This window comes from Anomalospiza imberbis, chromosome 5 (assembly GCF_031753505.1).
Source record: "Anomalospiza imberbis isolate Cuckoo-Finch-1a 21T00152 chromosome 5, ASM3175350v1, whole genome shotgun sequence".
Taxonomy (NCBI): domain Eukaryota; kingdom Metazoa; phylum Chordata; class Aves; order Passeriformes; family Viduidae; genus Anomalospiza; species Anomalospiza imberbis.
The window spans coordinates 68,914,832-68,937,564 of NC_089685.1; the positions used below are offsets into that span (position 1 = coordinate 68,914,832).

The following is a 22,733-nucleotide window of genomic DNA, read 5'->3' on the forward strand; positions in this document are numbered from 1 at the left end:
GTTGGCAAGGTGACTGCCAAGGATTTTTAACTGGCATCCTAAAAGGCTGTAGCTTGTTTTATGCCCCAGATGGGAGGTAGATACAGATTATGCACTCTCTGAGAGTCTCTTCTGAGATGACAAAATCTCTCAATAGGCTTGAGAGAACCACAATTTGTACCGAACTTAAACTCAGCAGAGCTTCCCCTCCTGATTTCAATGGTGTCTTTATTTCAAGATTGCCATACAAAATCTAACCAGTAAAGGGCATCTTTACCACCTTTGTTATGGCAAGAACCCCTCCTCCCTTCCCCAGCTGAATGTGTGTACAAGTATAAATTCTAAGCCAAGACCAGAGTTTATACTTCCTCCTCCTCTGATTTCTGTCTGATTGATAGTCAGTTCCCTGATGTCATGGATGTTTGGTGAAGAAAATCCAATATACCATGTGCCCTTCCACCTGGTTCTGAATAAAGTTGTCACAGGCTGGGAACTTCCAGCCAATACACCATCCTGAGCTACTGGTGGCAGCCAGAAGACTCCAGTTTGACTTTCCAGTTCACACTCCCCAGCTGGAATTCTGGCTACAGCTCAGTGTCATGGTGTCCACCTCAGGTTACTTTAGACACCTAACTTAGATGAGATTCAGAGGACCAAACTTAGAAGCCTGTATTCCTGGATGGGAATGAGAATTCCTAATGAATGAACATTAGCAGTTGTGGGGATGGGGTTTCTTCAAAGGAGCTACATTAGATCACTCACCAAATCTAAGGTAGGTGGTACAAATACCCCATCAGCTCACCCTCTTTAACTGTGCCAGGCTCATATTCAGTAAGAGAACTCTGTTTACACTGTCACTCAGTCCAGTTCTGGAGCTGTGACATCCTCCTCAAAGCCAGCAGGTTCTCAATACCCCATCACACCCAGGCAGGGCAGAGCCTCCCTTGCAAAATATGAAACTGTTTTCCCTCCCTCTGCCCGGTGATGTTGATAATGATTACCTCCACAAAGAAACTACCCTGTTCCAAGGAATACAGCCTGGGCTTTGTAAGGAAAACTAAAGGGAAAATGCAACTGCATCTAGAGTAAAAATTAATAGGAAAAGGGCTGTGGGACTGAGCTGAACAGAAGGACCAAGCTGAAGAGAGCAGTAATTCCTCCTGTTGTTTCAGTTCAGCTCTAAAGCATCTTTTCCCTGAGGGATTCTGTTCTTCCTTCATGAAGGGAAGAGCGATCAACTGTCCACTGCAGCTGGTCTAAGTACTGAAAAGCATTACACAAGAGCCCATTTTATTTTGTATTTTTAATTCAATTTTGCTAGAGAGGCTTTTATATAATACAAGTATCCTCTGTCACTGAAGAAAAAGGGGAAAGCAAATGATTGCAAAGAGTAGTTTTTGCAAACAGTCATTCTGCTGCTTTGCTAATTCTAAATGTTATGTGCACTTAAAGTGCATATTTTCCTCGCTTTCTTTAGTTAGGCCTTTCACAGTTGTCTTGCTGTCTTTTTCACTCTCTTTTCTTTCCATTGGGGCTCAACTTCTCCTTTGGGGTCTGGGGGTAAATTGTGTGCCAACAATAGAAATACTGCCCCCTCCCCAGTTATCCACTCTGAGCGCAGCCAGGTGGGCTTGGCTCCTGAGCAGCTGCTGATGGCAAGGTGTGTTTGTGTCTCCGTGTGCCTCCCTGCAGATGACCGCCTACGGGGCTTTCCTCCACAAGGGCTCCTTCTGCAGGAACTATTTCAACATCTTAGACCTGCTGGTGGTCAGCGTTTCGCTCATCTCCTTTGGCATCCAGTGAGTGAGCTATTCCCAGCTGGCTGGTTTTGGAGGGGGGGGATTGTAGGGCTGGGCTGGGAGGGATGGCTCAGGCTCATTGTCTTACCTGGGTAAGATTTTTCTCATTAGCCTGTTGGGATATTCATGAGGTGTTTTTTCTCAGATGGTCCAAGGCCATTAAAATTCATCCTCAAGGGAGGAGGTAGTAACTGGGAAATGCTGCTCTGATGACCTGGAGGGGGGGGAATCTTTCAGAAAGAGCAAATGAGAATAAACAATGGTTGTATTGGGAATCATGACACTTAGCTTTGTTCCAAGGCCTTTGTTTCACTGAATAAGTTCAGGACAGTTCAGTGACTTGTGGTTCCCTCCAAGACTTTTCATAACCTCTTTGGAAAATGAGGTTGATAATGTTTTCCTACTTCCTAAGAAGCTGAGTTTTAGTCAATGGAAGGCCATCAAGCACTTGATGAGTTTTGTGAGAATCTTCAGAGTGGTAGTGTCTGTTCTGTCATGCTGTTTTCCTTTGGTTCATCCGTTAATTTACTTAGCAATTTATAGATTTACTCAACTATGTGTCAGGTAGGAAGTTCCCTAATTAGATTAATATCTGATAAGAAACAAGCTCCCAGTTGTTACCATCATAGGTTAGCAGCTCACATAATTTGCACATTAAGTCAAGTAGGACAATTTGTAGGGTCCATTGGGCTTTCAGTCAAAGTCTTAAGAATGGCACAGTTCTTGTTTTGACCTGCTGTTTCTTTCTTCCAGACCTAAGTCAGACTCTTGGTGTGTTAACATTAAAACTGTTCCCAAAATCAGTAGGAGAACATGATGTCATTGAGCACGAGGAAGATTCTCAGTCAGAGTTTTAGTCTTGGAAGGCACAGAGAGCTCTGCTGCAGAAGATAGTTGTGTTCAGTACTTAAAAATGAGCACATAAGTCATCTTAATCAATTCAGTGGGAGCTTTCACATCCTTAAATTTATGTACACACTTAAATAATTTGTGGATTCAGGGGCCAGACACATGGTAGGATCAAACTCCAGGTGGATAGTCTACCTTTAATGCTGGAGTCTCCTGGACTTTTCACTCTTCTGTGAATATTTCAGTGGAGTGCTTCTTTGAGCCTTGTCTGAAAATGCCTTGGTAATGACTACATCTTGGCACAATTTCTATGTCATAGATATCTACAGAATCTGTTTGCCCTGGTCTAAAAATACACCTTGCCCATGTTCCACCCCCCCTCTATTAATACAGCAGAGATTATGAAATCCAGAACAAGAAGCCAGACCTCTGAAGAAAACATCAGAAACTGGTTTCCTTACCCGTGAAGTGCCATGGCAAAGAGTTGAATAAATACCTTATGCAGCCTCAGGCTGTGCAGAATTTCAAAGGTCTGTCCTTGCTGCACACTCCCCACATTGCTGTATCTCTCAAACCTTCCAATACTTTCTTCCAGGTCCAGTGCCATTAATGTGGTGAAGATCCTGCGTGTTCTACGGGTACTTAGACCACTGAGGGCCATCAACAGAGCCAAAGGACTAAAGGTCAGAAAAGTCCCAGTGGGTTCTATAAACTATAAATTCAGGTTATTTCAGGCTACAAGGGTGTTTGCAGTGGTTCAAGTAAAGTTTCAGCAGAATCACAGTATGGCTGAGGTTGGAAGGGACCTGCTCAAGCAGGGCCACTGAGATCAGGTTGCCCAGGCTTCAGAGTACCTCTAAGGAGAGAAACTCCACAACCTCTCTGGATGACCTGTTCCAATGATCAGCCACCCTGACAGTAGAAGTGTTTCTCAATGTTCAGATAAACCTACTCTGTTTCAGTTTGGGCCCGTTGTCCTGCCACTGGGAAACACTGAAAAGAGCTCCTCTGCATCCTCCCTTCAGCCATTAACATACATTGACCAGATTCCCCTGAGCCTCCTCTCAGATGAACAGACCCAGCTCTCTCAGCTTTTCTTGTGGGAGAGATGCTCCAATCCCTTAAGTCATCTTTGTGGCTCTTTGCTGGACTGGACTTCCTCCAGTATGCCCATGGTTCTCTTGTACTGAGGAGCCAGAACTAGACCCAGTACAACAGGCATAGTCTCACCAGTGCTGAGTAAAGGGGAGGAATCACCTCCTTCAACTTGTTAAAATCTTGCCTAATGCAGCCCAAGATAGCACTTGCCATCTTTGTTGTGAAGGCTCATATTCAGCTTTGTGTCCACCTGGATTGCCAGGTCCTTTTCTGACAAGCTGCTTTTCAGCTGAATGGCCCCATCAGCACAGAAGTGAAATGATGTGATTTTCTGGGGTTACAGATGGGTCCACAACCCTAAGCATAACCTTTCTGTATTAGATAAACTCCTTCCTGTGTGCTGTTGGGTGCCCATTTATGCAGGGAGTTTCAGAGAGCTGAGTTCTGGTATCTCCTACCTGCTTCTGCCTGCTTCTAAAAGTACAGCAAGAAATGAAATAAGTTGGTCCCCTTTCCTGAGACATTACTTGGGCAATGGGTATCGGTTAAATATTTTTTTCTTATTATTTTTATTTTTATTCTTGGGCCTTTCCCTTAGCCAGAACAGTTGAGAACAATCCCACAAGTGGCTTTTGTTCCTCTCTTCCATTTGCAGCACGTGGTCCAGTGTGTGTTTGTCGCCATCCGAACCATCGGGAACATTGTGATTGTCACCACTTTGCTGCAGTTCATGTTTGCCTGCATTGGAGTTCAGCTGTTTAAGGTAAAACCATTGGACCCATTCATTCATCCATTGCATTGAGCTGTATTCAGGGATGGGGAGAAAAACAGCATAAAAAGCTTGAGGAAGGGAAAATGGGGTCTTTTGTGTGTAACAGGCAAGACATTTGGGGCACTGTCAATGTTACCTGGGCTTCTGCTACCAGCAGTTCTCCGACACTGAGCCAGGCATATGCAGAACTCTTGCCCATCATCTGTGATCAGATGAAACGATCAGTAATGTTGTTCTTCCCTAAACAGCTTTGCATTGGCATGACACGGTTCCGGGAAGGTGAAGGGAGCTGTTCAAAAGGAATGTTCTTTGCAGGCTCTCTACCTCTCGTCTTGCAGAGGAAGGGGCATACCAGATAAGCACGGGGGGGCTGTTCATTCCCTTCTTTATGTCTGCTTTTATCTCCTTGCCTTTCACCACCCTCCTGACAAGTGTTCAGGACATACACATAAAAGTACTGTGCAAGCAGAAGCTTCATTCCTCTTTCTTCCTTTCTCAGGGCAAGCTGTACAGCTGCACTGACAGCTCCAAGCAGACAGAAGCAGAATGCAGGTGGGTCTGAGCTTTTCCAACCCCTCCCCTTGGCTGTCAGCCCACCCGCAGCGCCTCGCGCCGGCGGTGCAGGTGTGCCACGTTCTGCCTGCTCTCTCCACCCACAGAGGGTACTACATCACCTACAAGGATGGGGAGGTCAGCCAGCCCATGATACAGCCCCGGAGCTGGGAGAACAGCAAGTTCGACTTCGACAACGTCCTCACTGCCATGATGGCCCTCTTCACCGTCTCCACCTTTGAGGGCTGGCCAGAGTGAGTGTTTCTCGGACCGGTGCAACACTAGCAATGTCCTCATTCATTTCAAAAGAGAAAATTCAGAGGCAGAGCATAGTCTTTCCCTTTCTAATGATTTAAATAAGTCTAGAGTTTCAAATATAGCAATAGTAGCACTGTAGTACTATACACTTTGTAAATTCCTCAGGGACTACAGGGATTTCTGTTACTGTACTTGTAAACAGTGTAAAGCACTGTCTCTAGTTCTTAAAAGATGATTTCCATTAGTGGTAGTGATAATAGTATTTGTTACCATTATTATGTGTATAAATGAATGTAAAATGCATATCAGGTCCTTTCCAGCATTGCCAGGTTTCAGTCTCCCCGTGGAGCCAGCAGGGCAATATGTAACACTGCCTCTGCAGTACTGGCAGACATGGAGTGTCTTTCCAGGCCCTGCTGTCTGTCCCACTGGAGCTGGGGACTCCCACGGAGTCACTCAGGGTGATGAGGATATGCAGGGTATCAGGGGCTGACCCTGACCTGTGTCACCAGGTGATGCCAATAGCAGTGTTAACAACTGTTGACTCCTGGGATTCCCTTTTCTCAAAAAACTCAATTCCCAACAACCCTGTTGAGACTCTCCTGCCTTTTTTTAACTGAAGAGCATGATTTTGTTCAACCACGAAGGCATTTCACCCCTGAACAGGTTCAAATGTAGAATTAGTAAGAGCCAGGTCTTCTCCTTTGCAAGCGTTTGCACTCAGATTGGTGCAAGTCTGCACATCTCTGAGTGAATTAATTTTTATACAAGTGGAAGAAAATCACAAAGTTAAACTTTAATAACGTCACCTATAAGGCCTCAAGGCAGTTGCAGATTTTCTCTGCATTTGGCTCCTGTTTGCTTTCAGGTTGCTGTATAGGTCCATTGATTCCCACATGGAGGATGTGGGACCCATCTATAATCACAGGGTTGAGATCTCCATCTTCTTTATTATCTACATCATCATCATTGCTTTCTTCATGATGAACATCTTCGTTGGTTTCGTCATCGTCACATTTCAGGAACAAGGAGAACAAGAGTACAAGAACTGTGAGCTGGACAAAAACCAGGTAATTTACAACTCCCTGCTGTCAATAAAGGTAGAAAATGCATCGAGAATAAGCTTTTAATAGATAAATGCATACAGTGAGGAAAATGTTAAGCTTGCCAACAAGATAGAACTGTAAGCTGGCTTTGCTGACAACTTTTAGGAGTTGGGTAGAAAAAAATCTTGCTATAAGATTTGCTCAAGGGACAACGATTGCTTAAAAATGTTTGCTGTACCATTTGTTTCACTGAGATTAGATGAGCACAACAGCAGTGTCTGTCCAAAGTAATTGCATAGAAAACTCTTTACCAGGTAGAATGTGCACATTCACATTGTGACCTAAAAGAAATTCTTCTGCTAAGCTTTTTCATTTCAGAAAAAAAACTTGAAACATATTGTATTGTTTATTACATTTGAAGGTAGCTGACCACCCTGATATTTTGGGTTTGAGTTTTAAATGTGCCCTGCCTCTCCCACAGCGCCAGTGTGTAGAGTATGCCCTGAAAGCCCGGCCTCTGCGGAGATACATCCCTAAAAACCAGTACCAGTACAAAGTTTGGTATGTGGTCAACTCCACCTATTTTGAATACCTGATGTTCGTTCTGATCCTGCTGAACACCATCTGCCTGGCCATGCAAGTAAGTCAGCAAGCAGAAAACCTCCAGGTGATGAAGCAGTAGACTTTGTTGGGGGAAATGCACAAATGGCTGAGGTTGAGACCTACTTTCACCTTCACACCATGTGTTGAGGGAGAGGGACAAGCACATAAAAAAAAAAAACCACTGTACCCTGTTCACTTCTTCTGACATGCAGTTGAAATGAGGAATCTCTCACCCTCTTCCTGCTAACATCTGACACTTTCAACAATTCTGTTTTGTCTCCTTAAAAACAAAGAAAATTCTCATTTCTAAAAAGAGTCCTGCAAGTACTAGAGCCTTTCAAGAAAAATGCCAAAAATGTCTCAACACTGTATTTTTCTTGGCCTTGCATTCAGCTGCAGCTGAATTGTTTTAATTGGAACTCCTTTGAATAAATCACCCTGTGCCAATACAGAGCATCAAAATCCATCCCAGCTGTTTGAAGTTTATTAAAGATAAGCAACTACAAATGGAGTCTTGTAACATGAACTGGAAGGTGACCTTAGAATAAGGCAGTGCAATCAGTTCAAGCATTATGATCTGGAAATAGGGGTATGAAAAGTGAGGTGGCAACACTTGCAGAAGACACTGTTTGAATTAATCAATAGTAAAAGTAATCAAGAGTAACTTCATAAGATCTTAATAAAGTAAAGTGAATGGGCAGCATGGTTGCAAATTTAATTCAGAGTTGACAAATGCAAGATAATGCATATTGGGAAGATATGATTTGAGCTGCTCATGTACTTTGCAGAATCCTGAATTTAGTATAATTACTTGGGGAATGGCTTGGTATCATTATGGACAGCTCAGTGAAACCCCTGCTCACTGTGCAGCCACAATCAAACAAAAAAGTAATCCAAGTGTGAGGGAAGGTTGAGATAAAAAACACCATTGAAGACTGCATTGTAACATTGGGCAAATTTATAATGAGCCCTGAATTGAAACTATAAGTATGATTTTGGTAGTCACACCTCAAAAAGATTCTTCTGAAAAGAGATCAAGAGCCACGTGGCAAAAATGGATAGAGGCACGGGAGTGCTTATGTATGAAGTGAAATGGGAATTGTTAATTGAAAAAATGAAATGCACTGGGATCTTCCTTAGAGATCCTTGGCATGAAGGGAGGCCGGGAGGGGTCCTGTGTATTCCTGGCTGCTGGCACTTCCTATCCTCACACTCCTGCTGGGATGCTATTTTTCAGCACTATGGTCAGAGCTGCATGTTCAAGGAAGCCATGAATATCCTCAACATGCTCTTCACTGGCCTCTTCACTGTGGAGATGGTCCTGAAATTAATCGCCTTCAAACCCAAGGTAGGTGCACTAGGAGTAGATTTCCCTGGCCTCCGTGTGTGTGTGCATGTGTGTGGGGCAGCTGTGAGGAGAAGGAGGAGGTGAAACTTTCTGATCTATTACCCCACCAAGAACTGAGCTGGACAGTTGCTCTCTGGATTGGAGTCTCGCTTACGTTTAATAACTTTTTTGCTGGAGAGTAGACACACTTAAAAAAAAAAAAAAAAAAAAAAAGTAAAAAAGGCAACACCTGCTAATAGAGATGGTTCCTAGTTATCATTAAGTTATCATAGTAACACTGCTAAGGTTATGTCTTCCATTCTGAATGTTATTCTAATGCTCTCTCTCTGACTTTCCTTATAGAATTTTAAAATAGCATCTCATGATTAGTCTCCTGACCCAAGTGAAGTTAATCAAGCATGACTCATTTTGAGTTATGAGCTTTGGAAAAAAATGTTTCTTCTGGGAGGGCTACATCTCAGTGATGGCTTGGATTGCTCTGGTTTTGAATTTAAGACTTCATTGATAATATTCAATACCCCAGCAGGTCCTGTCTGAAAGTATTGTCCTGTGCATTGGGCCATGATATTATGCTAGTACAGCTGCACTGTGGGGTATAGTTATAACCTCCAAGCTCTTCTAGTTAAGTTCTCACAGCTGCTGCAGGACAAGGACAAAGATCCTGACCTCACAGAATTACCCAAGACTTTCTTCTGTGGGGTTTAAACTCAGTGATGTGTCATAAACAGTTGAATCCAGATACTTAAATATAGGTCCCTCATGTCATTTCATATCTTCAGTGGTACCTTGACACATGGAGTTGTGTCTTGAATGGTGCTTTGAAACATTGTGGAGATGGTCAAGATGCTCTCTGAAGCATCAGTTATGAATTGGTAAAAATGAGAACTTTTATGTCTGGCAGTCATACTTGTCCTTCATTTTAATGTTAGGGGATGACTGAATTTAGCTCCTCCCAGGTGCAATCTAACATCTTCCTCATCCTCAGTTCAGAAACTTTGCTCTCCATTTCTACTGAATTTGGCCCTATTTTTTGCTTTTCAACTCCATGTTGACTTTATTCCCATCCAACTTCTTTCTTCCACACTTTCTAGGACTTCTTCTTGTAATAGTCACAATTTTATTTTTCACCCAAGCCCAATATCACTATCCTATCCTGGATGTAGTTCTCTTGGAAGCTAGGAGCATCTTGGCAGTCCTGCTGAAAGATGGGTTTTGGAGTTTTTTTGTGAGATCTCAAACACTGTCTTGGGAAATTTAAAAGCATCATTATCTTTCAGCAGAGATTTTAATTTTCAGGAGACATCTAAGTTTGATTTTTGAGACTTCACCATGTCTGTTAAAAAGCAAATTTTCTGTCACTTCATAAAAGTTTTATCTGCACACCATGTACCCAGAAATGCATCTCACAGGCTTTATAATGTTCTTCTGATTTTGCAGTTCTGCTTCACAGGAGATTCTTAACTTTCAGGAATATGAAAATCTCAGCAGAATTTGGTTTAGAACATTTAGGGGAGAAGTTCAACCAGGTCAAATACTGAGTTCTGTACATATACAAGGAAGGCTTTACCTGACATGGTTGCTTCTTACAGTACGGAAATGGCATTGATGATAGTGGAAGGCCTTTCTACTTCCTGTGGTTTACTTTCCTCTGCTCGATCTCCTTTTCAAGTTTTACTGCACAAAAAAATACTAAAAAAAAAAATCAACTGAGGGTAAGCAAGTATCTCAGGATGGCAAAACTTTGAAACAGATTTCCTAAAGTAATTGTGGAATCTCCATAGTTCGAGGATTTGAAATTAAGTTGGGGGAATCTTTAATTCAAGCAGTTTAGGAATCTGTGATCTGTCTTGAGACAGGCAGATGGAATAGACCACAGGGCCCCTCTCAGCCCAGTTTTCCATGATTCTGTAATTTCCAAACTAAATCCCCAGCTACTACACTATAGTAAAAGTGAGAGTAAAAAATAAATTTTCCTTGTCATGAGAATAGTAGAGTTTTAATGAAGTCTTTTGAGCTAGGACTCGGACAACGACCTCAGGTGAAAGAATAGCCTGCACTAAAAATAAATGCTTCAAACCCTGGTCTGGCCTGTATGCCAAAGACGGTGCGAACTCATACCTCTATTTTAATTAAATACCTTAATGAAAGAAACCTCAACTTTTTAAAAACTGAAGCAAAGGATTACAGGGAAGAAAAACATGACTGACCTTGTGAAAACAGCTAACACAGCAAAAAGACTTTCCTCCTGCAGCATATTCACACTGAATTTTGTTAAGTAGCAGTTCAGTGACTTGGGTTTGAAAACACCAAATTCCTTGTGTAACTTGTCATTGTTATGTACGAGGATTTGGCTGCAGCCTTCACTCCCTGCTCTCCAAAGAAGGCAACCCCTTCTCCCAGATGACCGCTGGGACTGATGTGGTCCAGCACTGGGGAGCAGCGCTCTCTGCTTCTCTTCAGGTTGCACACCAGTGCTGAAGATGAACTTGCCTAGAATGTGTTCTGAAGTGGGAGTTTCCAGCATGGAGAAAGTAGTTACCTCCATCTTCTGCTTGGCTAGACCTTGTGGCCAAACTACATTTGCAGATGGAAGTTGTCTCCAGGAAGACCAGCTGGGAAAGTCCAAAAGCATTTCTTTGTCATCTGGGAGAACATCACTACCTATGCCCTCTAACCAACCAAGTCCCCCCAACAAAGAAATGAGACACTGAGTGTTATTAGTGTTTCCCAGATGGGAAATGGCAAGGTGAAATGCTCATCTCTGCTGCAGACAGGTTTGTCTGTCATTCCCCGAGCAATAAAACACAAATCAGCCTTTGTTTAAGCTGTTTTGTCTCATTTTGAATTTGTGCCTAAACATCACTCTTTTCTGTGAGAAGAATACCCTAAAATAAAAGAGCTGTAAGCTTTATGACTGACAACAAGAAAGGAGGAAACTTGGTTATATGAAGGTGTTGTGTTCTAATGACAAGCCCCAGGAGAATGTGGCAGAACAGAACTGAGCACAGAATTGAAGCTGGCAACATTCAGTCTGTTTTCTCCTTTTTTTGGGTGCTTAACCCAGTCGTGGATGATGCAGCTTAACCTTCAAATGCAGCAAGACAAGCAGGAACTGAGTTGTGGCTCTAAAGCAGCCACCACAGAGCTCTCCCTTTCACAGCCACTTCCTAAAGGCACCTTGGAATGAAGGGTCTGCAGCAGCAGCAACAGAGGGATGAGGCTTTCTCCATCTGCACAAGGTGGAATGTGCTGCTGTTTATTCATACCTTCACAGGGAGAGCTGGAAAGGGAACTAGGACACATTCCTGAAGTATTGGGAGCTGCTATGGTGCTACCTTCTCACAGAAGTCACCACAGGGATGTGCCCATGTGGAACAGCTTTAGGGGAAGCCCAATCTGCAGAGTTCTTGCTGCTGCCCGTGGTGTGGCATCCATGATTATAGATGCACGGATTCAGTTGGAAATGGGTTGGAAAATCATCAAGATCGTTCAAGATCATCAAGTCCAGCTGTTAACCTACCATTGCCAAGGTCCACTAAATACAATGCACACCAGTGCTACTGTGAATTACCTGCATAACAACAGAAAAGGTGGCAGCCTGACTAAATAGAATTTTTTACTCTATCGCTTTTTTTATTTCTTCATTTCCATTCTGAGATGTCCTCCTGACTTGCTACTCTTGATACTAGAGGTGAAAAAAGCAAACACAATCAGTTGCACAGATAAGAAGCAGGTTCACACATGTGCCTGTCTACAAAGAACCAGCATGGATAATCCACCCCTGCCCCTATTTCTTGTGGTGGGAGCAAGGCTTTACTTATTGAAAGACCAGCTGTAGGAATAAGGAGCCAAGTCCAAGTCAGGGCTCGTCTCCTAACACTTACACAAAATATGTGAAGGGGGTAGGAAGACAAGGGCTTTCCTAACTAAACATACTGTTACTGCTGAGATTGGTTGCTCTGGTCAGCAAGTCCCTTTGAAACTTGTCCTTTTAGCTGGCCATCCTCTGTGAGCAGTGTTTTGTTTGCTTGGTCTCCTGGGAGGCTGTAGAGAAGAGGGGTACATCAGCTGGGGCAGCTGCTGCTCTGGCACAGTCAGTGCGTGCCAGGCTGGGACAAGGCTTCTGAGAACCCTGTGGGTTTGTGTGACACATCTTTTGGTGCAGAGGGTCGGTCACCCCATTTTTTTTGCTGGATTAATCTGAGCACTGTGTCAGACACAGCTCATCCATGTCTGCAGTTTTGTCAGGAGGGTGTGCTAACAGTGAGCTCGAGCGATTTGGGATGATTAGGGCTGCTGATAAAGAAAACATCCACTACATAGCCTGCATCTCCTTACAGAGTATCAATATGCTGTTCTGAAGCAAAGCGCTCAAATGGACCTCAGTGCTTGCTTTGGCTGGTGCTCATAAACTGATTCAAGACTAGTTACTTCAAAGAGACAGACAGTCTAAAAGTAATGCTGTTGAGCCAAGGCCTTTTGCTGCTTTGTTTTTCTAATTTTATAAATTCTCCAGCCAGTCTGCTGAGCTATTTCCCAATTCCTGCATGGAGAAAGCTGTTGCTGCTGCTTCAGGCTTTTTCCAGTGAAAAGTACTAAAGGGAATGAGGTGCTGTGCTGTCTGTGGTGCTCACAGCTACCACTGTTCCTGCTTCTTAAAGAAGAAATCCCCACAAGAGCCAGTCCAGGAAGGGCCAGCTGCTCTACAAAACCTTCCTGGGGTTTATCTTTTCAAGTTGAAGACAGTGACTTAAAATTCCTATTCATATGAAGCTTCACCATCTGTCAATGCTAATGTGAAGATGGATATTCCTCCAGGAATTTCAGATCTTTCCAGCTCTCTGGAATGGCTGTTTTCCTCATGAGCCACATCTACTTTTTCTTTCAGGAAACAACACTTCATCTGTTCCCTTATTAGCCAGGGCAGGACCACTAATCCAAGAGCTATGAATTTTCTCCTGCTGTGCCTGTCATCTCAAAGTAGGGAAGACATATCCATGGAACTACTGCTATGCATAAAGTAAAGCACATGATCATATATTTTGTCAAATCTGTGCCTGAGTGTGGAAAGGCAATCTTGGAGATTTCCTCTGTGGGATTATGACTATCAGAGAGACTGCAGATCACAAGTCTATTCCATTTACCAGACACTGTCAGCACCTTTCTTCCCTGGGTGTTTAAGGATGTTGCTTGTAAAGCAGCCTGCAACAAATGCCATCTGTCCTGCCTCAGTTACTTCAGTCCCTCATTTATCACTGCTACTTGACTCTGCATTCTTGCCATTCTTACGCGTCATTTTTGTGCAGCAGAGTTCGGACTTCAGTGGGCTGTTTCAAGCAAGCTTCACATTCAGCACAAGGCACACAGTCCCATGTGATCCCAGGAAGAGCTGCGACCCTCTGTGCAGTGGAAGTCACAAGTGCCACCCATTATTTCTCAGCCTCCATGTACTGACGGGTCTACGTGTCCTCAGTGTTTCTTTCTCCCCTGATGCATTTACACTTCTTCATTCCTCTTTAAGCTCCTCTCAGTCAGCGTTTATCATGCATTTGATGTACAGATATTTCTTCTAAAACCTGCAAAGTGACTCATCTGTTTTTGTTCCCTTTTTACCAGTACATTTCTCATGCTTTTATGCCTATAAACAGATCTTTGAGCAGTCTCTCCTAAAGTCACACAGGCTGCTTCATACTACCTGCATTCTTCTTTCTCACCAAAACCATAATCTGTTATTCCTTGGTCGGGATAGAGGTCTCAACATTTTCACAAACAGCTGAAATTTATATCCATAGAAACAATGTTGGTTAATTTTGGAAATCTAATGCTTTTTGTACATCATTCTAGTACATGTAGAAAATACCTGTATAGCTTAGGGTGCTGCCCTGGCATCATTCATCACAGTGTTTTATTTCTCCAGTTTATACAGAGTAAGGGAGGTAAAGACATTCTGCACTGATTTAAAAAAAAAAAAAAAACATCAGGAAAACCAGTTGCAACTGAGTGGTCTTTTGCTCAGAGCTGAATAACACTTCAGCTCCATCCAACAGGAATCATATTTAGTTAAAAATCACATGCTCTGGGATGCAGTATGGTGGCATAAATTAGTGGTTTAAGCTGTGTAAATGTGAGCCCGTGGTGCAGGCAGCTGCTTCCCTCCACAGACTGTGGCCACACGATGCTGTGTGGCCAAATGGGGTGTTTGTCAAGCAGCTCTTACTTTGCAGACTTCCTTTGCTGGTTTTGGCAGGTCCTTAACCTTGGTAGCCACCTAATTGTTTCCTCAGCTTCAGTATTATCTTTTCTGTTTGGGAGGGGCAGCTTCTACACGTGGAGTATTTGATGAGTCAATTACCCCCTGCAAGAGGAAGGTCAGTCTCCAATCACCACCCTGGCTTTGGGTGAAAGAAATGCTTTAAAAGGCAAAAGAAAGAGCAAGAAAGCTGATTATGTGTCAAAACCCGTGGGTGGGGAATAATGTACATCATTTAACAAAAAGGAAGAGTGAGCTCTGCTTGATGTTGGGTAAGAAGCAGTGAGCATGGAGAGAACTAGGAATGATCAGGTAAGACAATTTGTTAGCTGAAGAAAAGGAAAGAACAAAACCAACAGGAAGGACTAGGTCTGAGAGGAAAAGAGAGAAAGCCCAAGTCCACAGAGGAAGAAAAGCCATACAGATGATGAAGAGTGGGAAAAGATAAAATATCCTCAAAGGCAGAAAGAAAAAAAAATAAGACCTTGAAATAGTAAAGTATTAATAAAATGGAGGAAGAAGTGATTGGACAAAAAGTGATGAAATGAAAAGAAAAACAGAAACAGGACTGAAAGAAAAAGTAAACATGGGAAGGGATTTTTAGAAAATTAAAAACTGAATTAAACCCCATACCTTTTAAGCTAATTAGCATCTTTTTGTGCTTCTACATTTTATTGAAGTTCCCTGGCAGGCATCCCAGGTCTCCATGTTCAAACACATTAGAATCTCAGCCACAGAGCCTCCCTGTGTACTGTCTCACCAAAATAAGTTGCAGTAGAAGTTGGGTACAGTATGTTTCCCTACTTCTGTGGATTAAACTCAGTTTCAAAATGCATCATCGGGTTACCTCAGAAAGGCTTTCCTTTTTCACCCCAAATTTTGTCGTGGTGAAGTCTGAATGTCTTGTATATTCCTCTGGATCTTCTATACCACCAGCAGCTCAGCTGGAATTGATCTCAGCTGCTTCAGCGAGCCCAGCAGCTGCCATACACCCAGAAATCCCTGAGGTCTTTGTCGTGCCCAGATAAAGATACCAGTGACTGCATTTCCTGTGCACTCAGCCTGAGGCTCTCAAGGAATTGCTGAATCAGCCTCGAGGGTTTCGGAAATAAACTAGAAAAAGGGGGGAAAAAATCTTATCCCTTCATTAATCACTCCTCTGCTTTCTCTTTACTGTGATTACCTGTCTGCCAGGATTCCCATGCATTTTGTACAGTATACACATCATGCAGGGACTTGAGCATATTGTCTTTCATGTCCACAGGTCTGGAAGGAAGAAGGGGCCTCTTTTCCTAACCCTTTCTGAAAAAGTAAATACTAAAAGTACTGTATGTCAGAGCAGCATGTTTAGGTGACTTTGGTGGGAGGAAATACTTGGAATAATAATTCTGGACATGGATGACCAGGTCATCCCAGTTCTTTCTGCACATCAGTGGGTTGGCACAGTCAGCTGGTAGACTTGCTCCTGGAAGCTGCTTGCTTGACAGAATTTCTACATGCCCATATGTCCAGGAAAGGGAAGGAGAAGAGAGGCTAAGAAAGAAAGTGAGCCTCTTGCAGCCCAGTCTGTGCCACAGCATTCTCTCAGCAGTTCAGCACTGAGGCTTTCTCACAGACCATGGAAGACCCCACTAGCCAAGAGCCAAAGCCTGGGTTTGTTATTCCAGGTACTTAATTGAAACTAGTCAGGAGAGAGTGCTGCCAACAGGTTACAAGGCAGTGACATTTGAAGAAAGAGGAACTACATCCTGGTGCTTTAGACTGCTGGCCCATCAAGTAAAGCCTTGAATAATAAATCATCTAGTCAATACAGAGAAAGGAAATTTGCAACAGAATGCTCAGGGATGAGGTTGATTTAGCGACAGTTTCTACAGAAGAGGAGTTAGCTAGCAGATAACTGCCTTCTCTATCATGTGAAAGCACAGGGAATCCTCTTTGATGGCTTCTAGATTTCACTGAGCTCCTCACCAGTTCCCGAGTGTGTGTGGGAGAGGAAATCTGGCCCTTCCAAACACTTTAAAGGAGAAGAAAGTAGTGCCAGACTGAAGTTGTTCTATTGTGCATATGCTTATATTCTGAGATGGCATAGGCGTGACTGAACCTAAACAAGTCATGCAGTGTGAAAAACACTTGGTAGGTGAATGTAACAGAAGAAATGAGATGGATGATGAGAAATGAAACTTTCACCCTAAATCCTAGCTCATAACTCTACTTGAATCTGGGTCAGGAAGCATCAAAGCCTTCCTTGTCAGCACTGGTTGACATCCTGTATAAAGTGGCTCTTTCCCATTTTATTGCAGAAAATAAATATATCTGGCACAAAGACATGAGCACAGTGCACCTTATTTGGTTTCTTTGTTGCTGCCCCTAAGAAAGAGGCCGATAACAAAATAGTGTCCAGAACAAACTTCCCTCTTCAGGAAAAGAATTTGCCCTTTCATATTGTGGTGGAAACAGTTGGTGAGGGACAAAAAGGCTGTTTGATCTGCTGCTCCCTGTGTTAGATCTGTTGTTTCAACGCAGGATGTTCTCCTTCCTGGAGGACAAGGCCAGCAATTGTCTGCAAATAGATCCCCTAATTACTATAGAGAACGTGTGAAATCTCTCACAAGAATCAGCCAGAGCTGTGCAATCCTCCAGCTTTCTGAAGGATCAGTGGAGAATTCAGTAGGGAGACAAGGCTGTTAAAGGAGCTGTGTAAGAGCTTCAATGACAGAGGACCTTTTCCTTCACAGCAAACATACCCAGAGAATTTGCATATTGCTGCAACATTATGACAGATGTATTTTCAGTCTGGCACTTGGGGGTTTTAATGTCGTTATAAATGATCACAAATAATTATATGACTGCACAATGCAACAGTGTGGGAAGCACTGTATTAGCTATTGCACTTAATTATTTAATACAGAAAATTATCCACATGATGTTAAAAGCCCAGTGGGATGGTGAACCAGGGCCTCACTCGCAGCAGCATCAACAGCAGCAGCAACAGCCTGGAATGGGAACAGTGTCAGGGAAAAGCAACTTGCTCTCCCTCTCAGGCAAAATATCCCAACCCTCTATCACTTCCTGTGAGGTTGTTTTAAAGTGTCCAAAGCTCTCAGAGATGTGAATCTTCACGTAAGAATGGTACCAGATAACAGACTGTGATACAGCACCTGTTAAGAACCATTTGTCATGTTAGAAAGTGATATTTCCACTGGCAAATGGTCACCTGGCTGACATCTAAGAGAGGTGATCTCTCTTCTCTCATGCATCTGGCTTTTGGAGACCTTGGAAACTTTAGACTCCTTTGTTTCTGCTTCCCCAAGAGTAGAATGAGAGTAATCATCCTCTTTTGGCAAGTTATGATTGAAGGATTGCATAAAAATAAGTATTATTTTACTACCTACTCTAATCCTTATAAATTAAGCCTTTTTTGAAAATGGAGTAACTTAAAAAGAAATTATGTAAAAACCTACTGCTCATACCTACTGTGCTGTTTCTTGAACGTTGTGCCTTTCTGCCACTCAGCATCCACTATCCACTCAGCAGCCACGTCAGGGCAGTCCACAGCCTCTTCCATGCTTCACAGAGAGAGAGAAGCTGGTCCAAGTGCAGCCCCATATTCAGAATGCTTCTTCACCCACTGCTTGCCACTGTCTCATCTTCCCACAACTTGAAGTGACTCTTCGCTCTGAGAGATACGGCACTTCTGTTCTTGTAGCCTGAGTTTTCCTTCTTTTGAATCACTCTTGCCTGGGCTGGGATGGCAGTCCTACTTTAGGAGATAGACCATCTTAAACAATAAAACCCATCCTTTAGCTCTTTTCATTGGAGTGTTTCATATTGCTGAGTTGGTTTATTGCCTTCAGGAGTTATTTACTGGCCCTCACCAAGACATGCTGCTTCTAGACCTTCCAAAGTCTTTGAGTACTTGCAGCTTCTTCCATGGAATTTGACAGCAAAGTTCTCATGGAATGCCCTTTATTATAAAAGATCTGTTCACCCATCACATTCACTTTTCAGTCTTCCTGGTAAAACCGGTGGTGATTTTGTTTCTCTTTGCTGAGAACAAGTCTGGTTTCTGGCTGCAGGGCAGTTATTGTTAACTGACTGCTGTGAGCTTACTGTTCATGAGAAAAAGGGCCTAATTCCTCATGGGGTATTGCTGTGTCACAATATACCTGTGGGAAGGTCAAGAATGTTTATCTTATTTTCTAGGTGGACAGTAAAATTTATAAGAGAGCTTTCAGCTATTCTGCCACCATTTTCATGCATTTATATCAAGGAGGCCTTAGTCATTATTGTTCAGAGGCATTACTCACCCTCCTTTAAAGGCACTTACGAGCAATCCAGGCCAAAAATTACATCAGGATCAGCTGGTTGAATCATCTGGTTTCAGCATGCTTTAACTGGTATAGTTCCCACAGGCCTTCTCAGCATACTGCCTGGAAATACACTCTTTGCTATGTCTGAGAGATGCTTTCATAAGAAATGCTTCCATCTTGCCTTTGCCATGCTTCTTTCCCAGTCTTTGGAGGACCTGGGACCAGAACTTGCACTTCGAGCCTCCCCCGTGGGTGAGAGCCTGTGTATTTCAACCACTTTACAGTAAATGCAATAGAGGGAGATGTAAGACGACTGTGCCACCAAGTGCCAGCACCTTCAGCACCCGAAGGGGGCCTGCAAGAAGGCTGGAGAGGGTCTTTTTTGCAAGGACACATAGTGATAGGACAAGGGGGAATGGCCTCAAACTGAAAGAGGGCTGGGTTAGATTAGAAAAAAATCTTTACTGTGTGGGTGGTGAGGCCCTGGCACGGGCTGCCCAGAGAAGTTGTGGGTGCCACATCTCTGGAAGGGTTCAAGGCCAGGCAGGATTGGGCTTTGAGCAACCTGGGATAGTGGAATGTGTCCCTGACCACAGCAGGGAATGGAACTGAATGATCATTAAGGTCCCTTCCAGCCCAAACCATCCCATAATTCCATGTAGATGGGCATAGAGGCACTCTCGGTGCTCTTTAGAAAATACAATTCTGATGAAATTAACTGGATTGCAAAATCTGGAAATGGAAGTTCTCCATTCACAGCTATGATACAGTCTTTTCTAGTCATGTCTTCCAGACATTATCAACTATCAATAGGTGTGTAGAGCATAAAAAAAGAGATTGTATATTTCCAGCCTCCATAAATGTTTGACAGCTTTGTCAAATAGTGGCTTGGGGACTTTGGTTGAGGCAGTGGGGTTTTTTTGGTTTTTTCCTGTGATGAAGATATTTGTTCCCCAAAGCACTGGTGAGACCTGTGAGAATTTGCTTTAGGACCTACAGGATCTCAAACAATAATCAGAAGGTGTCCACTTCAAAGTGGCCAGTAACGAGGTATCTCAATTTTCTACCAGCCACCTAGAAATAAACATCTGAGGTCTTTTTCCAGATGACAGAGCCATTCAGGTTCTCCAACTCTCTTGTTTCTGTCAAGAAGAGTGTTCAGGATGTCCAAGCAGGCCCTCAGTCCTCAAGGGACACCTGTCTGCTTTCACAGGTGCCCTCATTGTGAGAGAGAGCATGAAACAAGTGAGGGAGGATAAAGGGGAACATCAACATTTCTGAATGTCCATCTTGGGCTATAAGTTGGTCTTGTTTTCTCATGGAATAAGCAAAGAGTCATGAGGCTCCTTCAGAACTCACCAGAATAGTCTGGAGTGGTGAAACGCTCCTCTTTTCTTTGCCTGTGTGTGGAAAGATTTGAAGGAGTGGAAGGGAGCCTTGTTTAATTCCCCGCAGCAGTGACTCATTACAGTGACTGGTAGGTGAACTGCAGGGACTCTGTCTCAGAATTAATCCATCAGCAGATGAGGGTTGATAGATAGTATGCAAATAGATGCTGTTTTCCTGCAGCCTGTCAGGAACTCCAAGCAGCTGCATGCTCCACTTGATTCCTTCTATATTACGTTCTGCTAATTTCCCTGATTGCTGTTATGGCTAAATGGTATCTTAGCACAACAGAATTTGCATCTGACACACATCTCCATTCCATGTCAGGAGCCTTTGTAAGCCATGTACCTTTGTAAGATTGTTCAGGACACACGTGAATCCCCCAAATCTGCTGTGAGAGCATGTGCCAAGAGTTATGGAGCTGTGTAAATGTCCTTTGACTCAATACTGTCCCTTTTGCAAAAGTATTTTCAGGGAAAGCCTCTTTTAATGAAGTCTGAGAACTGACTCTCACAGCTTTAAAAAGCCTGCAGCATTTTCAAAAACGAGTCCTTGTATTAACTCAATATCAGCCAGACGAGCAGTTCATCTCATTTTGCAAATCCCCAGCAAAGTCTGCTTTGCCCTTTACAATCAGCAGGAAATTTGCGCTAAGGAATCCCACCGAGTAGCAGGGTATCAGCTCCTTTCTCTCCTTCCTATGTACTCTCTTCAGCTGATTTACACTTGAAGCTTCTTTTTGTTGTTTTAGCATGCAGAATTGTTTCAGAGAAGTGGTAGCAAGGTCATCCTGCAGTCTGCCCTCCTTTCAAGCTGTGCAGTTATCTCTGTGTCTTAGTTTCTCCTCCTTGATGCTTCATTCCTGTATTCATAAATACAAACCTGCATACATGCATGCCTATCCTTCCCTTTTTTTCCTACAACACTGCAGCATCACCTTCTACTGGGGACCATCCCACCTACATCCAGGTCCCACCCAGTGAATAGCCTTGACCTTGCTGTGCTCTTCATCTTTAGAGACCTTTTTCTCAGAGGGGTTTGTTAAATTTTGCCAGCCACCTCAGAAGAGGCAGAAATGAAAACCTGTGACTAAGCAGACAAAAAACTGCACGTAAAATAACACACAAGTGACCCTGCAGGTCCTACAGGGCTCGATGCTCAAAACCCAGCCAGTCCCACGACTCCCCAGCACCTTTCCCCTGAGGACTTCTATGCTTCAGTGGGGATGCACAGCACCCCAGCTATCACATATTCTTTTTATGGCCTCCAGGTGACTGAGCTTCAGACAGACTCCCTTGGGCAATTTTCCCTCTTGTTATTACTGAGGCTTCTTAGATGCCCTGTTTAGGATCTCATACTCACAAAGAGTAGAAGAAATGGTGTCCAGAGATGTCAGTGCCTCCGTTAGCACCTAAATAAAGCCTAGTTTCTTTAACAGCTAATCTCAGCAACTAGGAAACCTAAAAATTATTGGCATACTCATTTTGAAATGTCTGCTCCTCTCACACAAATGAGATTCCATTCCAGTCAGCTACTGCATATTTATGCTCAGCCTTTCATAAACTTATTGATCATGTGGTGATACACTATCATTTGCTACCTTTGGGGGGAAAAAAATGGGAAAAAAATGTGCTCTACTGGTGGGGCTATTTCATGCTTCCTGAATATTCAATCCAATCCTCCTGGTCTCTCTCTGTCCTCTTTTCTCCCCAAAAGCTTCATGGGACTCCAAAGACATCCCACAAGAGAGGATGACTACCATTCCCCAGTAAACCCCTGAGGATGCCATTATGTGGCATGCAATAATAGCTAAATCAGGGTCAAGCCTCTCCCTTTATGGGTAAAATATGGTATTACACTCTAAATTCCTGTACTGCAAAAACAAACAGTGCCATCAATTCATTTCCAGTCAGACCTCCACCCTCTTGGGAAAAGTATGCAGAACTTTCTGGTGGGAAAAATATTTTGGAAATACAACCTCTTTATTAGAGTGAAAGCTCTTCCCTCATTCAGTTTGTCTTTCATGAGCCACCCTGGTACACTCCAGTGGGGAATGTGGCTTGAAGAGGTACTCTGAGGTCACAAGAGGCAAGTCCTGAAGGGGTGTAGCTCTCTCTCATTGCACACTCATAACTCATGACCAGGTTATGAGGTCTGACCCAAAGCTAAGTCCCACAGGGCCATTTGTAGGTAAATGTCTCCAAGGAGGGTGGGTGGCTTTTCAGGGAAGGATTCCATCACCTTGCACCCCAATGAAGCATCTGTGTTCTCTATTTCCTTGAGCTCTCTCACTGTGAATAATGTCTTCCTATTTTTCACCCTTCTGTTTGAAACACAGAGGGAGCAGGTGAGGAGGAAAGGAAGGTTTTAAAATCCATGTGTTTCCTTAATTCAACACTGGCATTTTGGATGTGGGGTTGAGTAAAACTTCATTCATATCCACGGTTCCTCTCTATCACTCATCTAAGGGACACAGGAGGAAG

At 43.3% G+C, this 22,733-nt stretch overlaps 1 protein-coding gene across 37 annotated transcripts in view; it reads left to right on the forward strand.

Annotated features, from left to right (window-relative positions):
• Window positions 1–22,733, forward strand: part of CACNA1C (calcium voltage-gated channel subunit alpha1 C) — a 457,310-nt gene that overhangs the window by 378,619 nt on the left and 55,958 nt on the right. For all 37 annotated transcript variants that reach the window (XM_068191795.1, XM_068191793.1, XM_068191810.1 and 34 more), the window contains 8 exons: window positions 1,672–1,778; window positions 3,223–3,310; window positions 4,381–4,488; window positions 4,997–5,049; window positions 5,157–5,303; window positions 6,176–6,377; window positions 6,835–6,993; window positions 8,194–8,304. In XM_068191795.1, the coding sequence (XP_068047896.1) occupies window positions 1,672–1,778; window positions 3,223–3,310; window positions 4,381–4,488; window positions 4,997–5,049; window positions 5,157–5,303; window positions 6,176–6,377; window positions 6,835–6,993; window positions 8,194–8,304 (975 nt within the window). The remainder of the gene's footprint in view (window positions 1–1,671; window positions 1,779–3,222; window positions 3,311–4,380; window positions 4,489–4,996; window positions 5,050–5,156; window positions 5,304–6,175; window positions 6,378–6,834; window positions 6,994–8,193; window positions 8,305–22,733) is intronic.